This window comes from Erithacus rubecula (genome assembly GCF_903797595.1).
Source record: "Erithacus rubecula genome assembly, chromosome: 9".
Taxonomy (NCBI): domain Eukaryota; kingdom Metazoa; phylum Chordata; class Aves; order Passeriformes; family Muscicapidae; genus Erithacus; species Erithacus rubecula.
In genome coordinates this window covers 19,593,614-19,620,072 of record NC_136660.1, presented here as the reverse complement: position 1 = coordinate 19,620,072, position 26,459 = coordinate 19,593,614, and the positions used below count along the sequence as shown (strand labels likewise).

The following is a 26,459-nucleotide window of genomic DNA, read 5'->3' as shown; positions in this document are numbered from 1 at the left end:
GCAGTAGTTTGTTTTCAGGGTCTTTTGCTAGTTGGGAGCAACAGAACTAAGGTTCTCTTTCATTGCTTCAGGGGATTTCCATTCCCTTTTCCTTTAATTTTCTCCTCCCTGTTAATTGCATAAGAGAAGCTAAGAATGCTAACTGAACAGATAATTCTGGGTTCATGTAGATGAGCAAGAAGAATTCAGATTTGCATGAAAATAGCTATCCTAAGGTTAGACCTTTGCATTTGGAAATAAGCTCTTTTCAGGTCTATTTTCCCTCTATTGTTATGTGTTTTATTTAATGTGAATGGTGGATGTTTGGGGAGGGACAGACGTTTGTTTGACTATTCAGATGCATTGGCAGGGCTTAAGTTGGCACAGCATGGATCAGAGCAAGATGAGTGGAGACATCTTATTTCTATTTAAAAACACACCCACATGTACTTGTGCAATGAAGTAAAAGTAAATTCTTTCTCAGAACTGATTGCTTTTAGTGCTTTTACCTGTCTACTTTGTGTGTGTGTGTTTAAGCTCACAGCACAGTGGGATCATCCAGTTTTGTTTCAGGATATTTCAAGGCAAGAAATAACAAAAATTTAGAATAAATCCTCTGTAACAAAGTCCCTGTATGGCAACACCAAAAGATAATCTTGCCAGGTGTTCCAGTTCCTGTCTTTCTTGCATAAATAATTGTCTCAGGGGTTTGTTTTTTTTCTTTTTTAAACTTTCTTTTATATTCTAATAGTAGCAGTTATTCATATATAGTGCATGCAGGTTTTGGCATGAGGGCAAGTGGATTATGTGGAAGAATGTGTAGATTTGGGACTAGACTGCTAGACATGGGCAGGATTAGTTTTAAAAGTTGAATTGACTGCCTCCAACTCCAAAACAGGAACTCTTCAGCTTTGAAAGCAGCCACTGAAATGGATCTCCTCTGCTGGGCCAGGGAGCCTCAGGGCACCTGGGTAGGAGCTCATGGCTGGTCCCAGAGGTTGCCCTTGGAGGCTGCTGTGTGACTGCACAGGAGGTGTTCTGGCTGGAGTGAAGGTGCTAATTAACTGTGCTAGCAGTTCTCAGCCTGGGAGTTATCTCAGTTAAAACAAAGGCTCCGTGTTTCTGGGAGTAAAAGCAGAGCAGAATCATATAAAAAGCACTTCTGCAAGGTTTCTCCCCTTGAAAACATGGAAAAGAGTATTAAGAGATCTGTAGTTTGCTGTGGAAGCCTAGTGCTCTTCTCTAAGATATCTAATGTTTTGCTGCTAACTGGAGTCTTCATTGTTTTAGCACATATTAATGTGTCTTTTACATTTAGAGTAAGTCTTGGCCTTCTTATGCATTCTTTTTCTCAACTGATAAGTTGTTTTCTTTGCAATGTCCATTATAATTTTTGGTACATATGTGAGCTGGTGGCTAAGTCGTTTTTTGTTACCTTAATTTTATATTTTATTTAGTTTTATTTTCTTTATGATATTTGTCCTCCTGTGAGTGAATAAACTCTTCTGAGGGTCTCTCTTGTGCTGCTGATGTATTCTTGTCTCCCTGGGTTTGCCTGGAGTACTGAAATGGAATCTTGTGGCAAAGGAACTTGCTGACGACTCAGTTTGAGAATATTTTTGATGACTACCAGCTTAAGATATTCTTCTCAAGGCCATAACCCATGATTTCTTTCAATACACCATAGTACTATGGCTTCAAGCAAATAAGAGGATTGTCTCACACAAAACAAAAACTCAGAAAGGGTGTAGGAAGGTTGGTAATGTTTCTTTTTGTTTTGATTTTGTTAGTCAAAGCATGGTAGTGAATGGGAATAAATACCTGAAGTTAGTCATGGCACCAGTGCCAATGCATTGTGAAGCCATGGCCCAACTGGAATGGTGACTCTGAGGCTGGTGCATGATCAGTTCTTTGTGGTATTTGATCTGATAATCAGGATTGTAAGCAGTACACAGTTAAGACTAGAAAATTTAGGAATTCAACAGGGAAGGGCATCTTTCATAGCTGTGAGTGCATAATCCTCTTCTCAGAATCACAGTGCTATTTTAGAGTGGAATACTGTTCTGGGGATTCCAGAGAGGATGGGTTGCATCCTCTCTGAAGTATCAGAGCTAGTTTATTTGTAATGTCCTAATATGTAAATGCAGGGAGTCATTGCAGGCTTTCTCTGTCCTTATTAAACTAAATAATATGCTCTGGCAGTATGTCCCAACAGTCACCTAAAATCTGCACTAAAATGCCTCCTTTAATCTTTTGTAAATGTTTCAGTTTGAAGGTTTTGAGAGGGGAGGAGTCTTCATGTGTGCATGTGCATGTTTTTAATACAGTCCCTGAAGAAATGCATCTGATTTGTGTTCTCTACCTCTCTGTAGCCTACTTTAGATACTTATTATTTTCTTATTGCTCTGCCACTTTCCAGACTACTGCTGATGTCTCAAGCTTTTCTTGTACAGGAAGCCTTATCCTACTTGCCTGCTCTTGATTATTTTCATTATCCACATTTGAATCTTTATTAATTTATAATGTGCCTTTTTGTGAGACCTGTAGCAAAATACAGAGTTTGAATATAAGAGGATTATGATTGATGGAACACTGTTAACATATCCTGGGTTTATTAATTATTTCCTGTTTGATGACGCAACTAACTCCATTAGTTTTCCTAACTGCTGTTTTATAGAGAGCAGTGACACGACCCAACAGACACACAGCTGTGTGAAGAGGCACTACTGGGAGTTCAGGTGCTTAGGTGCAAATCTGTAACTGTTCCATTACTGCCTAACAGCACTTCAGGTTTATATAAACTCTCCAGTCTCTCCTGCTTCTGCATCTTTTCCTTTCTGGAAGTAGCTGTATGTTTTTACGACTAACCAGCTTGGCACTGGACTTCCATCACAACCAAAAACTTCAGTATCTCCAAAGGCCTGGGCTGACAAGTTCACTCACAACTCTCTGTGGTACTGACCACAGTTCCTCCTAGAAGGTGGTGCCAAGTGTGCCTTCTTTTGTTTTACCATATTTGTTTAACAGTAACTAAGAATTACACAGGAGACTGGAAGTGAAGGTTCAGTTCACTTCTCTACCTCTGAAAGGTTTAAACCTAAATCTGGTGCCTGGCTGAGTGTGCTGGGCTGTTCCTGATGTGCTGTGCTGTGGTAGCACCACTGCTGCAGAAAGGAGTGGAGAGGAGGTGGTTTGGTCTGCAGACCCCAAGTGGATGCTGGTATCCAGCATGTGTGAGACATGCTGGAGGCTCATTGTCACTCACTGACCACTTCTGCCAACTCTGCTAAATGCAATGAGCACCACTCCCTTCTGTACTGGCACTCAGAATCCCTGTGAAGTGGCTGGTAGTCCCACTGCTCGTTCCAGGTGTTTGTGTACCTCCTGCTGTGTTCTCAATGCCCCGGTGCTTTTTACTTCAAGTCCTGACCCCTTGTAGGTCTAGGAAAGGGACATAACTGTCTTGGAGTCTTTTATCAGCACCTACAATGCATTCAGAATTTTCAGGATCCAGGAAAGTGTTTTTTCTCCTACAGTGTTCTTCATCTTGCACTTGTCAGTGAGTGCAATCTCTTAGCCACAGGTAAGGTTACAAGGGAAATAAATTTTTCCAAGGGTAACTGTGGTTAGAGCATGGTCAGACTCAACGGATAAAATGCATATTTCTTTTTTTTTTTTCCTTTGGAATATGAGTTTTTAAAGAAGTTGATAGTTTTCCATTAAAGATTTGTCTTTCTAATTCAGGTCCCCATCTGTATACATGACATGGTAGCTCTGAGCAATGGCAAGTACTGTGTAAAAGGCTGTGTAGTATTTACTAGCTGAGCTAGCATTGACACAAGATGCAGCTCTGAATGCCATTTCACACTTTAGTACTACTTTCGAGCTGCTAAACAGATACTTAAGCGTGGAGGGGCAGGGAGGGGATACAATAGCATAGAGGTCAGTAAGGACTAGGCTTGGAGTCACTTTGTATGTAACAGGTAGGTCCCAAATGTGCTTACAGCTGTGTTTTTCAAATACCCTCAGAAGCCATGGACTTGATGGGACTGTTTTTCCTTGACTATTAAATGTATCTTGTTTATCTCCATATGGGAGATGTATTTAGGGTAGGTATAAAGCAGAAGTACTGGAAAGCCTTTGTGAACACACATGAGACTTGGGATGTCATCTTGTGGTTGTTCAAAGAAATGCAAGAACAGCTTGTAAGTGTGGCTGAGTTTACTGCCTTTTTACGCTAAACCTGGTGCAAGTTTCTCCAAATTTTTTATCTTGAATTACACAATGGCTCTTTCTTTGTAAAGTACATGACAATAACTGTTAAATTCCTTTCAGCCCAAGACAGTGGTCAGGATTTGGGGTGACTGCAGCAAGCACTGATAGGAAGTCATATGCTGCTTGGATACCTGAGTGCATCAAAGAGTGCAGCCACTGGTGTTTGAACCTATGTGATGGCAGAGGCAGGAGGCTCTGACATACTGCTGCTAGTCACCCATTTTTTGTTATAAGCACTTTCAGTTTAGCTTTTTTTCCTGGCTGTTCCAGCTGCAAAAACAAACTCACAGGAGAAGGAATTCCCAGGCTTACGTAATTTCATGTAATAAGGAGTAGTATCAGGCACATCTACGTTCTGCCTTCTTTTCTGTGGCCTCACAGGCCATTTACCTCAGCTGCTGGTAACTGGAATGGTTCAGAGGTGGACTGGCCAAAGTGAACATCCCAGTCATGGGTGCATAGAGAGAAGCACCAGGTTGCTCCTGACATAGGGCTAAATCTTTGGTAACTGTTCCAGCTAGACAAAAACCTGTTGCATGTTGGAGTTATGCACAGCAGCTGCACCAGGGATTACAGATTTGACTAGCACTGTATGTAAATATAAATGATCACCTTTTCTTTCCTGTGAAGATGTGCTGTCTTTTGTTTGTTACTGGGGCAGGCTGGCAGACAGAATGGCTTCTCAGACTTTTCAGTTATGTTTTTAACAGCACTGCCTAATGGAAGTGAAACGATCAAGCCTATGCATGCTTGAACAAAAAGGCATCTGGAAGAGGGTGAACTCCACTCAGAAGGGCAATACCTGCCACTCTTCAAATGCTCTGTGAACAGGCTTGCTTGGATCTCTGCTCCATGCTCTTTGAAGTTAAATGCTTTCTAATTACAACCCTTAGAAGCAACACACTTTCTTGTCTTGCATGAAAATAAGTTTGCTGTGATTTTTACTGTTTGTCAGATTTATGGCATTGATTGAGACAGATTTTAATAGTGGATGATCAAACAGTAGCTCATGCAAATTACTGGTTATTTCTGGAGTGCTATTTCATCATTAGTGGAGGGACCATCCATCTGGAGAGTGATTAGTTCCAGCTCTGAGCTCTCATTCAAGGATCAAGATGCTTGAGAGTTTCTTGACAACAAAAAACTAAGGGTGGTGTTATGTTTTTGACGGGGTGACTGCTGCTTGTTCCACTCTAGCCACTGGGACTTCACATGATGGAAGCTATTTAATGTTACACCTTTACCTTAACTCCTCCAACAAAATGAGGTTACTTTTGGCCAACAAGTACAAGCTTATTAATTTACAGTACTGTGTTATAAGAAAGTGTTAAGTATGTCATTAAATACAATGACAGACGTTTTTAAAGACTAATTTTTGTAGTTATTTTTGACATCTTTTTAAAGCTAACTGAAGTCATTATTCAGTTAAAAATGTGACAATCACACCAAATGCTGATTTCAGGTTCTGCTGCAGATTTCCTTTATTTCAAGGACCAGAGCATATTCAGAGGTGCTTCTGCATCAGCTTTCCATAAAGATGAGATAGAACCACAGACTATAACCTGATTTTTAGTGCAGATTATATTTTACTGTGCTTTGGGAGAGCAGATTGAGGCAAAATGAGATATTTCCCATGTGCAGATCAGATTTCAAACAAGGGTTGATTCTAGGTCATGTATCCTCCTGTGTTGTGATTCATGATCATCTCTAAATACGAGTACAGTGAAACTAGTCAACAGATCTTTTGATTAATTTCCTATTTAATGAATAAATTAATGAGAACTTTGTGCAGAAGTATTTCCTTATTCTTCACTGTGCAGATAACAGTAAAATACCTTAAATTCCAGGTTTGTGACATTACATCCTCTGATAGACATTACACAAGTCCTAATATATTGGAGTTTTGTAATAGTTGAAGAAAACTGGAAACTTACATTTTACTTGTGAATAAGTTTATTTAAAGTTTTATAATTATACTTAAAAAAACAATATATAATCCATTTCTATGTTTATGAACTTGTCAGGATACATGTATAGTGTTGTCAAGTCTGCAGCATCGCAAATAAGAATTTTAAGCAGCATGATAATGAATAAGAACTTTGGAACTAGAAACAATGTACAACCCTTTGGTTGCACTGTGATGTTTCATTGGTAGACATAATTATAAGTAGTGATTGCTTAATTTAATTTAAAATGCAAAGTTTCAAAGTGTGCCCAATGAAATAGATTCTCAAAAGGAACTATCCATTAAAAACCAGAGATAACAATAGCAGGCAGCTCCTCTGAGTGATTCTTATGAAAAATCCACTTTAAAAGCAAAGTCAGAACTTTGCCATATATAGATACCACTGAGGGAAAAAAAAAAAAAAAAGGTGGTTGTGGGTTATTCCTTGTTTTGAAAAAACATCTTCCATGACCTCTTGAACCTTGGCTAACCTTATTGAAAGTCTTAATTATCTATTTTACCATTCTAAATACAAGCAGATACAAAGGATGATTTTGGTCCACAGCCTGGGGCGAAATTTCAGCAGTATTTTAAAAAGGTGAGATAAAAAAAATCTTCCTTAAACTGGTTTCACGATCTTCATTGACAAATAATTCTGTTGGAGAGGAGGAAGGAAACAAAAGGTAAAATGATGTACACAAAATCCTTCAGTGTAGTTTTAAAAAAGACATTTAAATGGATCAGAATGTACTTAGGGTGCCGTAATTTCAGTTAAAATACAGTGAAAACTGGTATTTTTTTCAGACTAATCTAGAGTCTAGGCCAACTACTAGCTATTTTAATTGTATAGGTTATTAACTCTTCTAAAGCAATTCCTTGTTCTGTCTTTAATTAATAAGTTAGTTTTAACCTAAATTTTAATTGTTTCTCCATAAAAACCAGTTAAATTTTTTTACAGCTATAAGGATATATTCCTGCTAAAACAGAGGTGATGGACTCTGTGTGAGTCAGGAGTGTATCCTGTCCATGATGCCACTCTAAGCTCATCCCACAGACACATTCAGAAGTTCTTACCGGCAGGGAATAGAGGAGCACTGCTGCAAACAGGAGCAGAATCAGCAAGATGATAAGGCCTATGAAGAGCCATTTATACCTGCGCCACACAATAAATTTCATCGTCTTGCAGGGATTTGTAAACCAAAGGAAGGAAGTGTCTGGCCGGCTGCATTTTAGAAGAAGTAAGTGTTATTTATACTCTAAAACCAGGGAATACTTCAGCATGAGATTATAACACTTAAAACATACTGGTCTGGAGGTTGAAGAAGACAGACAGTTTTGAAATGCAAGGTAGCAGCTGCAGTAAACATGTGCTATTAGTACTGAAACCATTTTATCCTAATGCTTGCAGGAGCAAACACGATTGGTTTTTATAAATGGAGTTTTGCAAAGGATAACTGATGGCTAATATATTACTGCATGCATCAGAGTAGCTAGATATTGGGTATTTCTAAAGCTAGTGGGATAAAAATGTCTTACTTTGGTAGATCTAGTTTGGGATTCATGTTGGGTTCATCCCTTCCTTTACCAGCTGGCCTTTCCTCAGCTTCTTTTTCATTGACAACTTCCAATGTCATTTCAACTTTACCCTTCAGAAAAAAGTGGCATGAGACAAGCATTTTATTGAAATTGCACTAATAGGACTTGTTTGGTACTTATACAGAATAGCTGGGAACAGCTCATGGTGTACATCTGTGTTTCTGATTTCCTCCTCAAAATACACTGATTTCTGTACTATGACAGTGTCACACACAACAGAGTATGAGGAAAAGACATAGAAAAAACCAAATCACTGGACATAAAATTGTTCTGCTAATTCATCTGTAGTTCTAAGCTATAATTTTTTTTTCCAATTTAGCAAAACAAAAACAGTTCTTCTCTTCTTTCAAGAGCAACCTAAAGACTGCATATTTTCCAAAAGACTATGCATCTAATTTTTCATATGGCTGTGGCTTGTAAATGTTTCTGAATATTTTTTCCTCATTTATTGAATTCTAGTAATAAGGTTTTAAGGCAGAAACTTTAGAAAGAAGAAGACAACACCTTTGAAAGGCCTAATATTCTCTAAATGATAAATATACATTTATATTTCTGTAGAACAAGTTAGAATGCTTTGGGTCTTCTGACTGCATACATAATCACAAAGCTAGTCTGTATTCTCAGTACAGCGATTTTGTTTGCTGTGTACAAAAATCCTTTGGATTTAAACATTTTCCTTTGATCTTTAATACATTTGGGATGTCTCTGATGTTATTCTGAGCATTGAAGTTATGAACTAAGAATTACACAATCCTTTAAGTTGATCACCAAGTCCACCTTGTCATCTACACCATGGCACTAAGTGCCATGTCCAGTCCTTTCCTGAACATATCCAAGGATGGCGACTCCACCGCCTCCCTGTGCAGCCATTCCAATGATTAACACCCCTTTCTGTGAAGAAATTTTTCTTGATGTCCAAGCCAAATCTCCCCTGGCACAGCTTGAGGCTATGCATTCACTCACACGACTTCATCAGCTGCTTTGGCAAGATAGCATGACTCAACCTGGCACCACAGTCTTTCAAGTTAAACAAAATTAGCAGCAAACTACATAAATTAAGTATTAAACTCGCATTTTAAAACAAAAAATTGTTGCTGGACCAAATTCCTGAACTTGTGCATGGAATATCCTATTTCCCCTATGTCTGTTCACTGAAAGCTAACAGCTAAGTGGGAGACTCTTTAAAGTCTTCGTAAAGTAAGGTGAGCATTTCTTTTAAAAGAATTCATAAGCTTACCGCTAAAATACGGGAGCCGTCCTTTTCAACATAGCATGGCCACCATCCCTTCATGGATTTCTGTTCAAAGAGAGAGGCAGTCCTGGGAGCCTTCTGAGAACTGTCTGCCTTGTATTCTGGAATCATGTCTATATTGCACTTCTCAGGAACTTTTGCTGGAATGATTGTTTTATGTAAATCAAGTTCCACAAAGCCTAGGAGGCAGATACAAAAGTAAACACTGCATATCACAACCAACCATACAGCACAGCAACTCAACATCAATCCCTGCTATCTCTAAACATATACATACAGAAAATACAGGAAAGGCAATCAACACATACATTATATTTTTGTTTGTCTAACGATGTGAGGCAGGGAAGTGGGACATATTGTGTTTAAATCCCTTGTGCTGGTACTGATAAATTTGATTTCACAAGCTTGACTCCCCTTTCTTTAATGCAAGAGTGTTTGGTTTTATTAATAGAAGGGTTTTTTCCCCCACACATCTAAATGAAAGATACCCAAATACAGCAATGCAATAAGTAATTTCTGGCAGTTAAAAGCATAATTTAGCAAACTTTAATAATGGTTATAAATCAACTACTTGTTTTCAGATTTTGAGGCCTATATAGTTTGTATGTAAGCTAAAGACTTTGGAGCAGAGAATCCTGTACAGAGCAGTATCTCTAGAAAGGTAGATATTAATAACAGTGAAGTAGATTGCTTAAACCTAAATTACATTCTATTGTCAATACTCTTATTTAGAACCGAAGTGCCCTTGTTTAAGTAATTTTACTTAAAGAACGAAGCAAGATAAATTTTCATGCACACTATCATTTCATGTGCCTTCTGAGAAGGTTTACCTGAATGAAAAATATCTTGGTTTACCTGCCAATAGGCCTTTACTAAGTGACTACTTATTCATTCAGTAAGTCTGTACTGTGAAGGAAAGCTGGAGTATATTTCTATGCTCAGTGTCTCACTGTAAATGGAATCCTTTTGTGAAAATTTAAAATTTTTACCTTGATATCCTGCTTTGAGATGATAGTAACTATTTTCATTCAAAATCTTACCCAGATAGTCATCCAAAGAGAACTTGTCATTATCCCATATTTGAATGATCAGTTTAGGTGGGATTCTGAATTCTGTCTTGTCAAGACTCCAAAAGTGTTCCTAAAATTTTAAAAAATAAATACAAAGCACCTTTAAAAATTGCTTACTGAAATTCAAAGCTGGAGGGTCTGCTAGTACTTGTCAATTTTGGGGTTGGTGGAAGCATTAAAAGATCTAATCTTGCCCTGCTAAAAGCAGACTGCTGTTGTTGCCAGAGTGTTGTTCCTGGCCCAAAGGCAAAAATGAATTCACAACAACAGTGTGAGAAAGTATATGGAACTGAGCCAAATTGTCTCTTTCAATATGTAGGTACAAATTACCAGGCTAACAAGAATCTGTATTCTAAGCATTGAAATCTTCAGAAATACTTACCTTTTTGGAAACTAAACAGAGTTGCTCTGCTGGGAGATAGTCAAAAGGAAAAACAAATCTCCAGTTAAAGTTCCCTTCGCCGTCTAATGATCGGTAGTGAACATCAGTTTTCTGCTTATTTTCTTCATTACCAGGCATCCATCTGAAAATATGGAGAGATGTGTCTGGTGTTTGCAGTGGGACTACACTGGTGCCTGTTTGTACTGGAACTGTGTCATTAAGGGGTTGCAGACAAGCTGTAAAAATTGCTCACAGAGGGCTGGAGAATTTTTCATGCCCCTTTGCAGTTTGGTTCCAATTTGGCAGTGTAAATAGGAACATCTGAACTGAATTTCTGATCTAAGACCAGTGCTGTATCAGCAGTGAGTTCTTTTTTAGTGAGAAATTAGATCTGCCTGGTAGTGTATTTCTCTGGCTTCTATTGCTTTTTTAATATTAAGACTAGGGAATGTAAAAGTTAAGAATCCCTTAAGCTGTGCAGCATCAAAGCTAACTCTCTACCTTTTCAGTTGCTGTCCATCTCAAGAGATGAAATTCTGGGATCTTTCACCACACATTAACTGGTTGTGCTTTATCTCATAACTCTTCTGTACTTCTCTGAGGGTAGCATTTGATATGACTGAACCAAATAATATTTGAAACCCATGGTCAAGTTATTCCCAGGACATTCTGAATGTTATTCATTTTCAGTGTTACATGAAAGAATGCTCTTACCCTTTCACATAAATGTCACTCATTTCTTCTCCTGTGATGCTCTTTTCATCCAGAAGGACATCTTTGGTGTTCCAGATGATCACACGCAAGACATACCTAAGAGAGATGTTTGGGGCAATGCATTTGGATTGCTTTGTCAAGGCTGCCAGAGGGTGTGTGGTATCTGGGGATACTCACTTCTTGGCTTTTCGGGGAGTGATGTTGAATGGAGGGCCTGGTGGTCCTAAGCTTTTGGGGAAAACATCCACCCACATCTGCAGCTTTCCCTGTAGCAGTGAAGAAGATGGGTGAGGGATTGTTTGTTGCATATAGGTATCTTAATTTTTCAGATAAGTTTTCTGGTTTCTACAGAAACTTTCTTTAAAAAGCTGTGTTTTATTATGTTTCTAGATTAACCTGCTTTACATTTTAAGCCAAGCAATAATGATTCGTAGCCCTCTTCCCCTGAGAGATAACACACCATTAGCAACATGACATGAATTCTGGAATGCTCCATTTCTGCTTTTGAGAAACCATAACCAAGCCAGTTCACAGTACCTGGGAGATGTTGGGCTGGAAAGTGCTATATAAGGTTCTTGTTTCCACATGTTCAGGTACCAAACCCTGGGTTCTGAGGATATGAAGGGCTAACCGCTCTTCACCTGGACCAAGATGCTGATGCAAGATTTTGTTAGCCTCTGAAATAAAAGAAATGGGGGAAAAACAGGGGCTTGCGAACTGGAATTTGCATTTGAACTTTAAAAAAAAAAAATTAAACCCAGATATTTAAGATTGAGCATAAAAATGTGTTCAACTAGGAGAAAAATCAAAGGTATTTTTCCATTATTCTGTAAATAACTGGAAAATTTTATATTTTGTCAAGGTGAATTTAAGACATACATATAAAATAAGTGAACCAACTCACCAGCTTCCTCCAAAGTATAGGCTCGACCCCCGTAGTTAATCTTTCTGCCATTGTCAGAGAGGACAGGAGGAGCATAGCCTTTAAACCTGGCTACATTTTGCAATAACTGGGTGGGTTTTAGTTGATCACGCCAGGTATTCACACCTGAACTTTTATGAAAGCAAAAGAAACATATCCTTAAATTATTCACTATTCAGGGCATCTACACATCATGTAAAACGTGTTTATTAAACTAGCTCAGAAGGAGCTGCACTGCAACTGCCTAGATTGAGGGCTCTGGAGCTTGATACAGTGACATAATTTTTTATCAGCTCAATTACCTTCTAAGACAGAGTGTTTTTTTCTTTGTTTATCAATATAATTTACACTCATAGATGCTTTCATATTTACCAGCAACAGTAGGTCAGAAAAATTCTCTTAAGTATGAGTTCTCTGGACAAAAGTAACATTCTCTGGACAGAAATACATTAGTGTATTAAGAAAATATTAAAATATTTGATGCTGTGGTTCTCATGAAGGCTGTTCTGAAGATTTACAGCTTCACCTGCAATTTAGATGATAGAACAAGCACAACAAATGCCCTTGAAAAGAGACAGCATTTTTTTTTAACATAGAATTAAGGGTTTTTTAGAGGTTGGGTACTAGGTCTTACAGATTAAAATTTTCAATAGACAAGATTACTTACATCCAATACTGCTGGGGGATGCCACAGTGAGCTCCATAACGAGAAAGGAATCTGTTTTCCAGATCAATTATGGTTTCACCCACTTTTTCATCACGAGTCAGTGTGTCATAATCATAGACTGAAATTTTCAGATCCTTTTCTTGAGGCAAGAAGCAGCTGAGTTCATACATTCTAAATATAAAAATTTCCTGTTAGGACTATTGCTCTTTTGAGAAATGTTTCTTATTTTTAAACTTAAAAATACAAATTGAAGAAAGCACGTACTAGTTTATTTTTGAGGAATAGCTTTTAGAATGTATTAAAAGGATGCTTCCAGTACTGATAAATCTAGCAGCAGTTATCTTTCATGTTCCAATTTCTATTTAAATTTTTAAATAATTTAATTTTTGCTCCTTTGGATATTGCCTCCTTTATTTCTGCACAATGTATTACTTAGATGTTTTCTGTTTGAACTGGGACTGAGGAAGGAAGACATTTGGTGTCTGTAATCACGTATCTTTGCTGTCTATTTCTTTGCATAATCTGAACAACTGAAAACCTGTAGCACATAATTAAAAATTATGCCTTTCAAACCCTTTATAATCCTTCTATTCCTCCTCTCTGAACTTTCTAAGTTATCAAAATCCTCCTACAACTCCAAACCAGACCCAGAATTTCATAGTAATTGGGCAGATGATGTAACTTTTCACTCCTAACTAGTATTTTTTGTTCATCTATTTCAATGGTGTCATTAACCTTTGATGGAAAGACCAGTGTACTGGGAATGCGTGCTAATGCATGCTAAGCTGATTGCTTGTGAGATCCATCTAGTTTTCAGAGTTAAAACTTTTTCCATATTCTATAAGCATATCTAACACTGCTGGTTTTAAGATATAAACATGGTTTTACTTTGTGCAATTTACCCACATGACAAAGAAAATCTATGGATTAGACAAATACCTGTGTTCTTCAATGATTTCAGTCATTGGAATAATTGAATGCTTTATGCAATTTTACTCACAATTAACTGTCAGTATATAACTATGAATAGAGCACTGAATATTTCAAGTAATGGTTTACCTAAAAAAATTGGAAAACATTCTAAAATACCGTAAATTGAAAATACAAAAAAGTACGTTACCTGCCAAAGACTGGGTTGAGGGTATTAGGCACGTAATGATCTCTGTCTTCAATTACTTTTTTACTTAGAGATATTTTTATGTAAGGATCACACTATTTGAAATAAGAAAAAAAGAATATTGTTAAGAAACAGTTCTCCAGCCTAATTTACGGAGAGAGCAGTGAGCTGTCAGGCGGAAGCAAAGAGGCTCACCAGCCCGTTGTTGTCCTGGGGCTGGAGCTGCAGGGCGCGGACGATGTAGATCCTGACGATGCACTCCTGGGGGCCGCTGTCCGGCAGCTCCCGGAACTGCCGCGGCGGCGCGGGCAGCGCGGGATCCTCGGGCAGCGCGTACACCCGCAACGAGCCCTGCCGGGAGCAGACACGGACAGTGTGCACTCTGCCCCGCCTGGCCTGCCCTACTGATCCTGCACCTACACACTCTCTTTATGTGGGAATAGCAAAATTATAGCCTCATCCACAGGGACTTAGAAGTATTTTGTTTTAGTGGGTTTTGGATGATAAGATTAAAAAGACAAGGTTATATCCTTTGCTAGTTTAACTCAGTTCAGCTCTTTCGATGTCAACACAATTACTCAGTTTTGGTCCAGCTAAAAATATGTAACAAATACCTTGTATTTTATTCTCTCTTCAAAAACATCATTTAAGGTTTGACAGGTTTTTGATTGGTTGGTTGGTTTTATCTACATTAGCATTATTTTAATCTATAAAACTCATAGAAACATAGAAATAGTACAAAATTCCTTTACCAAAATCATTCTAAAAACGTGCTTTTTGGAATTTTAGTCCTGTTTGAGAATTATCTGGGAAGGTTCTGCCCCACGGTTACCAGGGAGGGTTACATTAGCAGGAATTATATTTATTTTCAATTAACACGTAACACATCTAGTGTGAGCAATGTGTAGCTGTACTTTCCTTGAAAAAGATGAGCCTGTAGCTACATAGTTACAAAAATCTGTTGCCTCCACTAATGCATACATCCATATTTAAGCTGAAATGCTCACGTGTAGATCTACTTAAATAACCACTTACATACTAAAGACTGCAACCAGCATTTGTTTGTTGCCCATCATTTGAAATTTACCTTGAATTCTCCAACCACTGATGGATCATCACTCTCCTCAGATTTCCCTCTGTATAGTTTAAATGTATCACAGAAATCTGTTAAGTTATTGAATTCAGGTACTTTTTCCAATTCACAGTCATACACCTTAAAAAAATAAAAGAAGAAAGTTTAGAAATTATCATATATATCAACTCCACCATAGTGGCACTGCAAAGTATTTTATGCTTGATGGAATATTTTAGGGAACTAAAGTTTTTGGAACTATTTTTATATTGAAGTGGGAGCAAATGCAATGTTTTGGAAAACAAGTGATAAAGCTTCATCTAGGCTTGGTTAAAACGAGAGTAAGTGGCATGTCAGAAGCTTATCTTTGCTTTCTTTATTAGATGTATTAGATAAGAAATGAAAGTAGTCTCACTTCAAATTTTAGTCAACAAATAGTAAAAGTACTGATTCTCTGTGCTCATACTTAATGTGTATGTTTACTTAGGGTCTCCCAAGGAAGTCAAGAGCAAAATTCCCTTTGACTGAAGGTGAGATTAAATTATTAATACATCTCTTAGTAAGTGTAGTTAAGTAGAAGAGAAGCCAAGATACCATCTTAAAATCTTGATTTAATAATATGAATTAGTAAAAAACCCTTATAGAAAATCATGTATAGGTAAATTTTGCAGAGCATTAAAAAAAAAGGGGGGACAGTTTTGATAAGGTCTTGGGCCTATAAACTTTGAAATATGCTAACTTATTTTATCCTGAGGAATACCTTTAAAGTGTCATATCCTTTTTTAATGTACTGTCCACATTTTTCATGTTCTCCTATTGAAGCATAAAATTTGCTCCACCAGTCAACAATTTCTTCCTCCTTAAAGAAAAGCAAATAAAAAGAGCTTTTATTGGGAGATAAAGCCTCTCTCCTGTCATACTGTACACAAAAAATAATGAACAATTAAGCATAGTAACAAATAATATACTCTGAAATTTATTATAAGTTAGGTAATATTAAAGCTTTATCTGAAAGAAATTTAGAATATAATAATTAAGGCAGCATGTCACCTAGTCTATATGTTCTACTAATACAGTATTTCTGTGGGGTTTTTTCTATTTTTAAGTCTGATAATCACTGTTTAAGAAAGTGCTATCTGTATTCAGGGTTTGAATAATATAATTATTTACCCCTGAAAAGAAACTTCCAAAGAGCATTCATTCTCTATGAATGAACAGAATGAGTAGTATTCATCCACTGTGCAAATCTGATTTTTTTTTTTTTTTTAAGATTCTTTGGATTTACAGAGAATATTAAAGTATTATGCAGATCATTAAAGGTGAGAATTTGTTTGGGCTGTTTTGGATTTGTTGGGTTTTTTTTATATATAGGGCTTCCTATTTCAGTCTTGCATATTTTTCCTAAATTTACCATGTTACAAGTTCACTGTAGGTTTTATATAAAAAACTTTCAGAGATTAGTGTTCTCACTCACATACTTAAATTGTAGGCACTATTGATATACTACCTTTCAACTGGAGAAAGCAATGTGGAGATTTTTTTGAAGTAGTATACATTACCTTTTCTGTGAGCTGTTCAGGAGAATCAAGGCATAAAAAAAGAGCAAAATAAAAGCAATGGTAAGGATATGATTTGTAGAATTATATACAGTTAAACAGGCTTTAAATATTTAGGAATCTGTATATAGTAAGTGTGAAAAGCAAGTTACTAATATTGATAACTTATAAATGCTTTTGAAAAATATCCAGACACCATGTGTTTAACTTGATTTTTTTTTTGTGCTGTCAGAAAAGCAGAATGTTCTAGATATTGAATTGGAGCATGCATATATATACACGCACATATATTTTAGAAAATGGGTTTTCAGGACTGTAAGACATTATTACCTTGTGCTTTGTTCTTCACAAAACAAAAGAAAAAAGCAAAAAAAATTGTGTCTATATATAGAGTCATCTATATAAGTGTAGAAACAATGTGCACGATCCAAAATGCTTCACCTGTTAAATCACAGGTACCATAATTATGGCTCCATTAAGAGCAAGCATCATGCATCCCATCTGGAAGCTATGATTAGCAAGTGTCATTTCTGCTTTTTATACCTTATACCTTTTGTTTTAATTTAAAAGCATTAGCAATGAATTTTTGTGCAAAGCAGAAGAAATATGCAAAACATTTTATGAATACAAGCCAAATGCATCAATAAGTCAGGACATCACTCAGGTATATCATTCTCATTTATTCCCATTGCTGTTCTCTTAAGTAATTATTTCACTGTGATGTTCAGGTCTATCATATTTTACTAATCTTGTCTACCTTCAAATCATAAATCCAGCATATTCTTATCAGATTAGCAAGGGACTATCATTTTCTAAAGACAGAGCGATTTTTTTTTTTTTTTTTTTGTGGAAACAACATCATTACTGATTTGCAAAACTTACTGGCAGAATTTATGAGGTAATTTTGAATAGTTTGCCATATTTAAATTTCAGTTTGTTATGTTGGCAATACAAATATTAGCTTGCATAATTATGCAATCATAATTTAACAACCAAATTTAAAACTTTTTCACAAATTATGCTGTGTAGAAATCTGAATCTCTCATCAAAGCATAATGTTGGAATAGTTTAGGACAGGGGTTATATTTTGGGTTTATATTTTTTTTCCCTTGATATACCTCCAAATGTCTCTTCAAGTGATGCATTTGGTAGTTATGGGAAGAAGGAGTTAATAAGAAAAATAAATCAAAACCTTAAGATTTTCATTTAAAATTCCCAGAGCAAATAAAAGTCTTCAATATTCAGGTATTATTATTACCAAAAGTTGTATACAGGATGTGCTCACAGAATGCCAAAACACAGAAGAAAATGCCATATGATAAGTTTGAGATTTTGGAGTGAATTATTCACATGGTAGAACCAATGTAACATTACTGTCCTTTTAAAAATGTACCCAGTGCCTTCACTGTAGATTGTTATGCATTAAGTTGTCAAGACATTAAAATTTCACTATTATCTTTTTGAAAAATCTAGAATTATAGAAAAAAAATCTAAGAGATGCAGTGGATTGCTAGAAAAGTCAGATTTAGAATTTTTTAACTGCAATTTCATTTTCCAGGAAGTTAACTTCTAAACAAAGTTTAAATATTAATAACATAGTGAAACAATTACTGTTTATTTTTTTTGCTTTTATCACACGGATTCTAAGTAGGTTGACACACAAAATAAGTGTTTAGTAGTTCATACATATCATATATGCATAGTAAGATTTCAGAACAAGGATAATTGAATATAACTAATCCTACTGGATTTGTGAGCATCATCTCCTCCAAAATCTCTCTCTGGCAGAACTGCCAAGAGAACCCCCTCAAGGCCCCAAAGGGTTCACATTCCTGGTCACCTGCATGCATCACTTTGGTACATACATGCACTGTGGTTGGAGAAGCCATTTTGCTGAGTGCTGTTGACACACTGCTTAAACACTGGAAATTGGAATGTAATTGATGAAATTTTGGCATTTTGTGTCCTCAGGGTGATGTCTGCATAGCACTTATATTTTCCACAGTTTTAATTATTTCAATTCAGATTGTTCTGAGTTTTCATTCCTCTAATATGGATGCTTTCACTGTATCTAATGTTATGACATTATATATATATAAAACATTTAATATATATTTATTATATATTATATTATTTATAATATATATTATATATATTAAAGCATATATATAATGTATCTAATTTGCCTTGGGTGATGTCAAACTAAAAGAAATTGTGTTTCTGCTTATGTAGCATTTTAAATTTTCCATTTTCAGTTACAGAAATAGAATCAATTTTACTGGTGGCTCTGAAGTGCTAAGTCTTTTTTATTTTCTAAATGTTTTTCTTTACAATTTTAAATAAAATAAGAGTTCTCTGTTCTAGCTTTTATTAGAATACATGCTACTTATATTAGAAGAGAAAACCTATTTCAGATAAAAGTTAGAGACTGGTCTAAATTAATTATTAATGACAATTTACATGTAGGATGACAGTAATCACAAGATCATGGCCTATGATATACTTAAATTAGTGTCTGAATATGATGATAAGAAGAGGAGATGAAGAACAAGGAAATCATTAAAATACTTAAATAGCAGTAAGAGTTCAAAAGTTTAAATTCAGTAGTATTTACTTTGGGACTGCTGTAACAACGTAAAATATTCTGCATTTTCAAAAGTCAAAATTGTGGATTAATAGCCTGCAAAATTGTACTGCTTGGAATCTGTCTTCAGTCATGCTTCAATTCAAGAGTAAAATCCTGTAGGCAGAATTATTTTTTACCTGGAAAGTAAAACTGTATTGTGGTGGTCCAAAAGAATTTGAGCAGTAAAGAGACAAGGCACAACAGAAAAGGAAAAGAAGTGTTAGTGCAGAAGGAAATTGTTTCAGTGGAATTGGGTTTGGATGGCTTCAAGGTAGGAGAGGCCTTTATTTGTGATAAAATGAAGGGCTGAAGGACCAGAGATACACCTACTTCTAACTCCTTTGTCTACAACTGGTCAGTCTGTGCAAAATCAGGCTGCCCTAACCACCATCAATGGGAACTGGGTGATGTTCTATCACATGCTTTCAGTAGCTATTGAACAGTGAAATATTCTTAAGCTACTGGTGAATTTTACCAAGGACAAAAAGCTATAGTTTGGTGTTTACTATATGAAAACAAAGATTAATTTTTTAACAAATTTCCTTTGCTTTTCTGTCACCAAGTAACTTTCTCCCATCTGGCTTTCCAGAGGGTTGCACATGTTTCTGAGTATTTTGCTGTCTAGATAGTTCCTCAGAAATCAGAGATCTTAAGAAAAAAGTCAAGCATCATATTTCAAAGATTACCTGAGCTGTTAGCAGTGGCTGTGTGTCTTCCATATCAATTACAGTATCCTGGCGAGGTGCAGCAGAGAGCAGACTAACTGTAAGCCAAAGGTTTTATTAAGGCAATATGGTATAGGAAAAATATTTCACTAAACAGTTTCATCAGATTTAAATCCAGACAGTTACAGGAGATGTAAAATAATTCATTGGCTATATATTTGATCCTCAAAAGAAAGCAATTAATTTCCAGTTTTTGAAAAAACAGACAAAATACTTTTTTGCCAGATATGCAAATATTTCTCAAATTTATAGAATTAAAATTAAAAGTGAAAGCAAAACTTGAAAAAATGTAGAGTAAATGTCACCATTGTATTAATTATATTTGCTGGAATACTGGATCATTTCTTTGGCACTAGTGCTGAGATGATCTGCAGGTAGTTGACTTCCAAGTTGACACTAAAGAGGAACTTCAGGGAATGAGCCCATCAAGTCCAGGAGTGGACTTGCCTTTCCATTATCCCCTCTTATGCTTCCCAGGATATTACACTAATACTCTCTGTCAGATGTTTTTCCTTTCAGCTAACAGTATCTCCTCCTAAGTACACAACACGAGCTGCCTATTCATCAGTACAGCATGCAGGGTAAACAGGCAGGTAATTCTAGCATCTCACAAGAAAGGAGAACTTTTCATTCTCCAGCTTTCTACCTTTCAGTTGTGGTGCAATGTCCTGTTTAGTCGTGTAGGGGTCACAGCGAAAGCTTTCCAGTAAATCAATAGTACACTGGCCCACGATGGGCTTCCGTCCAAATGGCCTGTGGTCTATTACTTTAATGACAAGAGATGGACTGTATAACTCCTCTTTTGGTAAAAGCTAAAAATAAAAAGAGAGTTTTTTACAATGAAAATGAAGAAAAAGAAAGAATAAATATTTCCCTGCTAAATTAGAGCTGTTACTTCATTTATTTAATATTGAACTACTGTGTTCTATGGCTGTATGGTGAACAAAAACTTCTAATCTTATCAGTCATTAAAAGTTAGTAAGAATAATTCTTGAATTTTCTTGACTCTTGCACAACAGCCATCTTAGCAATAAGAAAGTAGCCAAACATCTATAGGTAAATATATTTTCAAATAAAATAATATATATTGCATTGGACTGTGCATATAAAATTGTGCAATCTACCAGTGACTGTACAGACATGTTTACATGATCTTTATTACAGTTCTCAGGCTCACTAATTGTTTATGGTAAATCAAAAAAGGATGTATGAGTTTTTCTACTCAGAACAAATCCTTAACCTTTAAAACTGTGGAGGAACTTATTTGGCTATAGATAGCTACCATATAGATTTTTGTAACGTACAACTTTCATGAAGAGAACAGAAGATGGAAAATTCGGTGTCTTTTTGAGGTTTCTGATCACCACAGATTCCACCATTTCACCCCCACATTCCACAATCAGACTTGGAGACATAACAGGTGCCAGTTGGTAGTTTTTCATGTTTCGCAACCCCCAGGCCAGAATCTAAAATAAAATCCAATATAAGCAAAAGTGAGAAGGGATATCAATATGCTTAATATAATGCTCAGAAGTAGGAAAGAAGAAATTACATCTGTTCAATAATAATATGTCTATAACAATATGTTCAATATAATACAATAATAATATGTGGCAAAATAATGGAAACAGTGAAATTCACAAACACTTAGAGAAAAGAGTACTTCTCACTATGAATCTTTTTTGTCTTCTGTAAGTAAATATATATAATTTCTGTCTAGAGAATGAGAAGACTGCATTTGTAATCAGTTAGTTTTAAAGTAACCATACCTCAACAGCAGTGAGTTGAACTACTGGTCTGATTCCTTGAGGGACCATGTAAAGCTTTGGGGCCCTTTGTGATGGAAGAATTGGAAGGTTGGTACCACCCTGTTAAGACAAACATGATTATTAGTATTTCTCATCTTTCTTAGATGAAATACCTTGCAAGGACTAAGACAGTTCTTTCTATAATGTCTCACCATTAAAGAATATATGCTGTGTCTTATTATATTATACATACATACAAAAAAAGAAATATATACCTTGTCTCTCAAAATAAGTTCTGCAGCAAAAAGAATATCTCCACTAGATTTGCCATTATTTGTTACAGGATACCAGAGCAGTTTTGGTGTGATGTCATCTTCTGGGATTAATTTAACCATGGGGGAACAAACACTTCTTCCAAGAAATTCATCTTTACCCTGCAACCACAAATAGCAAAAATAACCATTAATGTACTGTCAACTGACATAAATAAGTAAAAAAGCAATTAGGGTAAAAAGATTTCACCTACCACTTGGTCACTGTCAAAAAGTTCAATAACAACATTAGGTGGGTTTTGGGCTATTGACTGTGGGTCCCCATAGATCTCAATTTCATTAAATATGAGAGTTTGGTCCCACGTAGGATTTAGAGTTGAATGAATTATCTCAGTTGTTTTGCTTTGATTGAGGAAAGAAACATGAGCATAGGGATCTGAAATATCATATAAAGATTGAAAGCAGAGAGTTACAGATAAACAAAACCATATCAAGCCGTAAGGCACACAAGCACATTTTTTATCAAATATAATGTTATTTTTCTACTGCTGTTACAAGTTCTATAGCCAGTCTATGAAAAACAAAAATGAACACGTATACATAATTGACATTTAATAGAGCAATTTCCATTTGATTACTAAATCACTTCCTTCATACAAGGCTTGATTAACAGAGTAATAACTGAAAATAATAAATTACCTTTCAAAGCAGAAAGAGAACCAGAAAACTAAAATGAAACACTGTTTCTTTTGTCTTAAATCTTATCCATAGAAACTTTTTTGTTGTCTCTATTGATATACAACTGCACAGCCTCATAAATAATACACAGAAATTATTCAAATTCTGACTAGTTGCCAAACAACAAATTCTCCCAAGCTGTATTGCTCACATCATGGTTATGTTTCAAACATGCTTATTTATAGCAACCTCTTTTTGTGAAATGGCTGAATGATTGAAGTGATTTAGGCCCATTATTTGAAAGGCCTTTAAATCATCAAAAGCTCTGTAGAAGGTATCTGATGATAGTCATTAATGTTTCCTGTACAAATTGCAATTACTAAAGACTAAAGGCAATTTTAAAGGTTATCTTTAGGTCAATTTCAATAGATTTGGACAAGGTACATGATCAGAGTTTTACAAAATTTGTCTAATTCTTCAAACTAATTTTAGAGGAAAATAAAATGTAGATGAGCTAGTTTATGTATGACTGCATCTGAAGGATCTGTCCTGAATGATCCATATGCAATTTAGAGGCATTTGTAATAATTTCTTTTCATTGCTTTTAAGTGCTGCATATTGAAATAAGATCAAATTCACACAAGCAGTTATACAAAGCCCTCCTCATTTTAGAAAATATCACTAAAACTTGTAAAGCACTGTATCTTCTGTACCAGAGGCATTACACTTACTTAATTATGGGAGAAAAAGAAGGATGCAAATGGAGGGTAATGCAGAAAAAAAATTGTTTCAACTTTGTCTTTGCTGAACTTCCTTAAAAGAAATGTAAACTGATATTCTTACAGAATCTAAATTCAATTTGCTCTGTGATGTTCCAGTGAAATTTTGATGAGAAATAATAAAACTTGAAAACTGGGTATTAGCCTGACTACAAAGATGCCAGATGGACACAGCACTGTTGGAATTCCTAAGAGCTGGAAATAAACATGCATAAACAAATAAAAGACATGCTTATCAGTAAGGCACAGTGTAGTTTTCTGCAAGTTCATTTCTGTAATGAATAAATATAAAACACTGAACACTGAGAGGCAGTTGGTGACATAACTAATGAAGAAACCATCCAACTTTCTTCATCCTTGCTTTTGTGCAAGCTTCCTGCAGGACAAAACTGCATGTAGGCTTTGGTTAGAAGGAGAATCCAAGGCAAAAGGAAGTGCCTGGTCGTGGGAAATTCAGACCTCATCTGAAATCCAATTCCCTCACTAAGAATTCACTGGCAGCAGCTGGTACAGGACACACAGAGCATTTTGTTGGCAGCAGCCTGTGGGACAGTAGTAACCAAATATGGATCATACTGAGTAATAAAGCTGAGACTTTCTTCAAGGCATAGTTTCAGTAGCTGGGACCTACACACTGACCTTAAGGAGTTAAGATATGCTACATCCAAATAAATCAAACTACAAGTTCAAGGCAAAAATGGATTTTCTGCACCTTTAGGAGGATTTTTCCATACCTGAAAAACTGTCTTTGTCTAAAGCCATGAGGTTTCTTGCCTGGTAGATGTAACAGCGAAGGTGGTAAGTATATACTCCTGTATGAAACAAATAAAAGCCAGTTCAACTGCATTATGCAGGCTTCTTTTCTGTGATGAAGATATTTTGAGTTTATACAAATGCTTTACACATTTTAACACAAGCACTGTACTAACATTTTGCTTTTCACCTGATGTGTGTACTAATACCAATGAGCTAGCACCTGGGAACATTTGTTCCAACACAAAGTAGAAATGAAAAAAAAAAATCACTGATGCTATTTGGGCTTTTTTCACCATATGATCATCTAAAAATCCTTCTATTCAAAAATTTTTTTTTGAAACTCTGATAATACAGCTCATCCAAAGAGATTCAAGAATTGGGCACTCCTTTGCTTTATTTAAGTATTCACTACAGCATTTTCAAGGTCCTGGGTCTTTCACAGTTTTAACTCTTAGCCTAGGAAGTTATTCCAATTGCAACTCTGGTTAAAAGATTTTAAAAAATAAACTTCTACATGTTAGGTGGAATAGCTTAAAAATAAGATGTGAGTGGCCCAAACCCAGGACTGTGTGGAGCTAAGTTACTACAGCTTTTCTTTAAAAGATGTCAGATGTAACCCTTCCAGCCCTTGAAAACAGCTGAGCCACTGCATAGCCTAACTGGGCTGAAACCTCTGACCTCTGGCAAGAAAAAGTGTCATTTTCCTCCAGCTATGGTCATTATTAAAAAGAAACTTCAACAATGTTCCCCATGTTCAGAAATATTTAAGATTTCGACATCCATTCTCAGTAGGTTGATCAAGTTTTCAGAGTTCAAATAAAGACAAGTGTTCCAGTCAGAGCTCCTCAAAAAGGATGTTAAGTCCCAGGATTGGCCTCTATTCCTGTTAACTAGCACTGGTGGCTCCCATCTCAACATCCCTGCTTTTGTGATTCACATTACAGTGATTATAAAGAATTAAAAACCCATCCAGCTCAGTAAAGTTTTGTTCACTTTGCCAGCTCAACCACATGGTACTGCTTCCTCTGGGCCAGGCATTGTCTGATCCTGCACTGAGCTGGTTAAGTGACCTGACCCAACAAAAAAGTTAAATTTAGCATTAAAATTCCTGTCCCAGTCAGGTTTTAAAAATATCTGTGTAACAGTGGACTGAAATACCAAAATTACTAACTGTAATTTTTCTTTAATAACTTAAATAGGGCCCAACCAAGGGTCTGATAGTAATTACTACAGAAGGCATATAAAGCTAGATGTAAGCCGATGTAAGCCACAAAGATTGATGGTTGTTTGAGACCAAAATGAAACAGACAACATTTTTGAGAAAGGAATTATTAAAGAACCTACTGTCAAAATAGCAGGAAACCATTGGTGTGTTGGCACCAAACACTGTTGTAGCTGACTCCTTGGTTTTGTCTGAACTCTTCCCTTCTCCATCATCAACACTATTGTCTGCTCCCTGAAATTACATATAGAGAAAAGGTATTGAATATTTACAAGCAAAGAAGGAAGTTGATAGAAATGGACTATATGGGGGGGATTTATGGGTTTCCATTTCTCTTCCAGCACAAGGAGAAATTCATTTCTGTGAGTATGTGTACTTTACAAGATGTTTACTCATGTTCAGAGGTCATTTCCTGTTGCCAATTGAAGCTCTACAGAAATCATATGTAGTCATTTAATCTTACTTCCACAATGTCTTATTTCTGGAGATGCACTAGCTACCTGGCAGCTCCTAGTGGAGGAAAGGTCACAGGTCTTCTGCACTGTGCTGTGGCAGAGAACTGCTCTAAGGTTTTATCCCAGCACTAGCCCAGGAACTATAGCTGTAAGCAAAACTGGAATAGGAATTATTAAACTCAGAGAAAGAAAATAAACTGGAGAAAGAAAATGCTATCCGTGAATACTTGGTCAACATTTGATGCAAAAAAAAGAGAAAGAAATCAAGAAAAAAGTGTGAAGTTTTGCTAATGCTATACACTCAGAATTATTATATATTTTATAAAAACAAAGGAGCCTTCTCTCATTATTTGCTTCAGTTTGTATTTTGGTAAATAGAGGTTATTTGTGGCTGTGTTAATCTCAAAACTTGAGGAATAACTGCATTCTGCTCATATATCTGTGTCATGAAATTCTGGCTTCTCCAACACTTTATTTTCTTTTCTTGTGGGGTTTTTTTTGCTATCTTTTCTTGTGTTTTGTTGTTTATACAAGCAAATATTCATCAGGGGCAGCTTTTTCCAAGCCTGTTGTCTTTTGTGCTGATGTTAAAATATCTAAATTACATGCACGAAAAGCTTGAGCTATCTTTTTACTTTACTTACAGGAGGC

General features: G+C 36.1%; 1 protein-coding gene across 6 annotated transcripts in view; it reads right to left on the bottom strand.

The window, feature by feature from the left end:
* Positions 1–6,436: 6,436 nt before the first annotated feature.
* Positions 6,437–26,459, bottom strand: part of MYOF (myoferlin) — a 63,828-nt gene continuing 43,805 nt past the window's right edge. For 3 of the 6 annotated variants that reach the window (XM_079312383.1, XM_079312384.1, XM_079312387.1), the window contains 24 exons: positions 25,476–25,587; positions 24,110–24,187; positions 22,173–22,354; positions 21,922–22,080; positions 21,668–21,766; positions 21,203–21,364; positions 20,545–20,710; positions 19,860–19,936; positions 18,401–18,469; positions 15,752–15,850; positions 15,007–15,132; positions 14,115–14,270; positions 13,923–14,014; positions 12,803–12,973; positions 12,118–12,266; positions 11,751–11,890; positions 11,391–11,479; positions 11,214–11,309; positions 10,500–10,641; positions 10,088–10,187; positions 9,033–9,226; positions 7,736–7,845; positions 7,274–7,421; positions 6,437–6,854 (listed from right to left, as the gene is read on the bottom strand). In XM_079312383.1, coding sequence (XP_079168509.1) covers positions 6,819–6,854; positions 7,274–7,421; positions 7,736–7,845; positions 9,033–9,226; positions 10,088–10,187; positions 10,500–10,641; positions 11,214–11,309; positions 11,391–11,479; positions 11,751–11,890; positions 12,118–12,266; positions 12,803–12,973; positions 13,923–14,014; positions 14,115–14,270; positions 15,007–15,132; positions 15,752–15,850; positions 18,401–18,469; positions 19,860–19,936; positions 20,545–20,710; positions 21,203–21,364; positions 21,668–21,766; positions 21,922–22,080; positions 22,173–22,354; positions 24,110–24,187; positions 25,476–25,587 — 2,952 coding nt within the window. In that variant the 3' untranslated portion in view covers positions 6,437–6,818. Of the gene's footprint in view, positions 6,855–7,273; positions 7,422–7,735; positions 7,846–9,032; positions 9,227–10,087; positions 10,188–10,499; positions 10,642–11,213; positions 11,310–11,390; positions 11,480–11,750; positions 11,891–12,117; positions 12,267–12,802; positions 12,974–13,922; positions 14,015–14,114; positions 14,271–15,006; positions 15,133–15,751; positions 15,851–16,550; positions 16,563–18,400; positions 18,470–19,859; positions 19,937–20,544; positions 20,711–21,202; positions 21,365–21,667; positions 21,767–21,921; positions 22,081–22,172; positions 22,355–24,109; positions 24,188–25,475; positions 25,588–26,459 lie in introns of those variants that run through there. The other 3 variants (XM_079312385.1, XM_079312386.1, XR_013775104.1) reach the window with 2 other exon arrangements.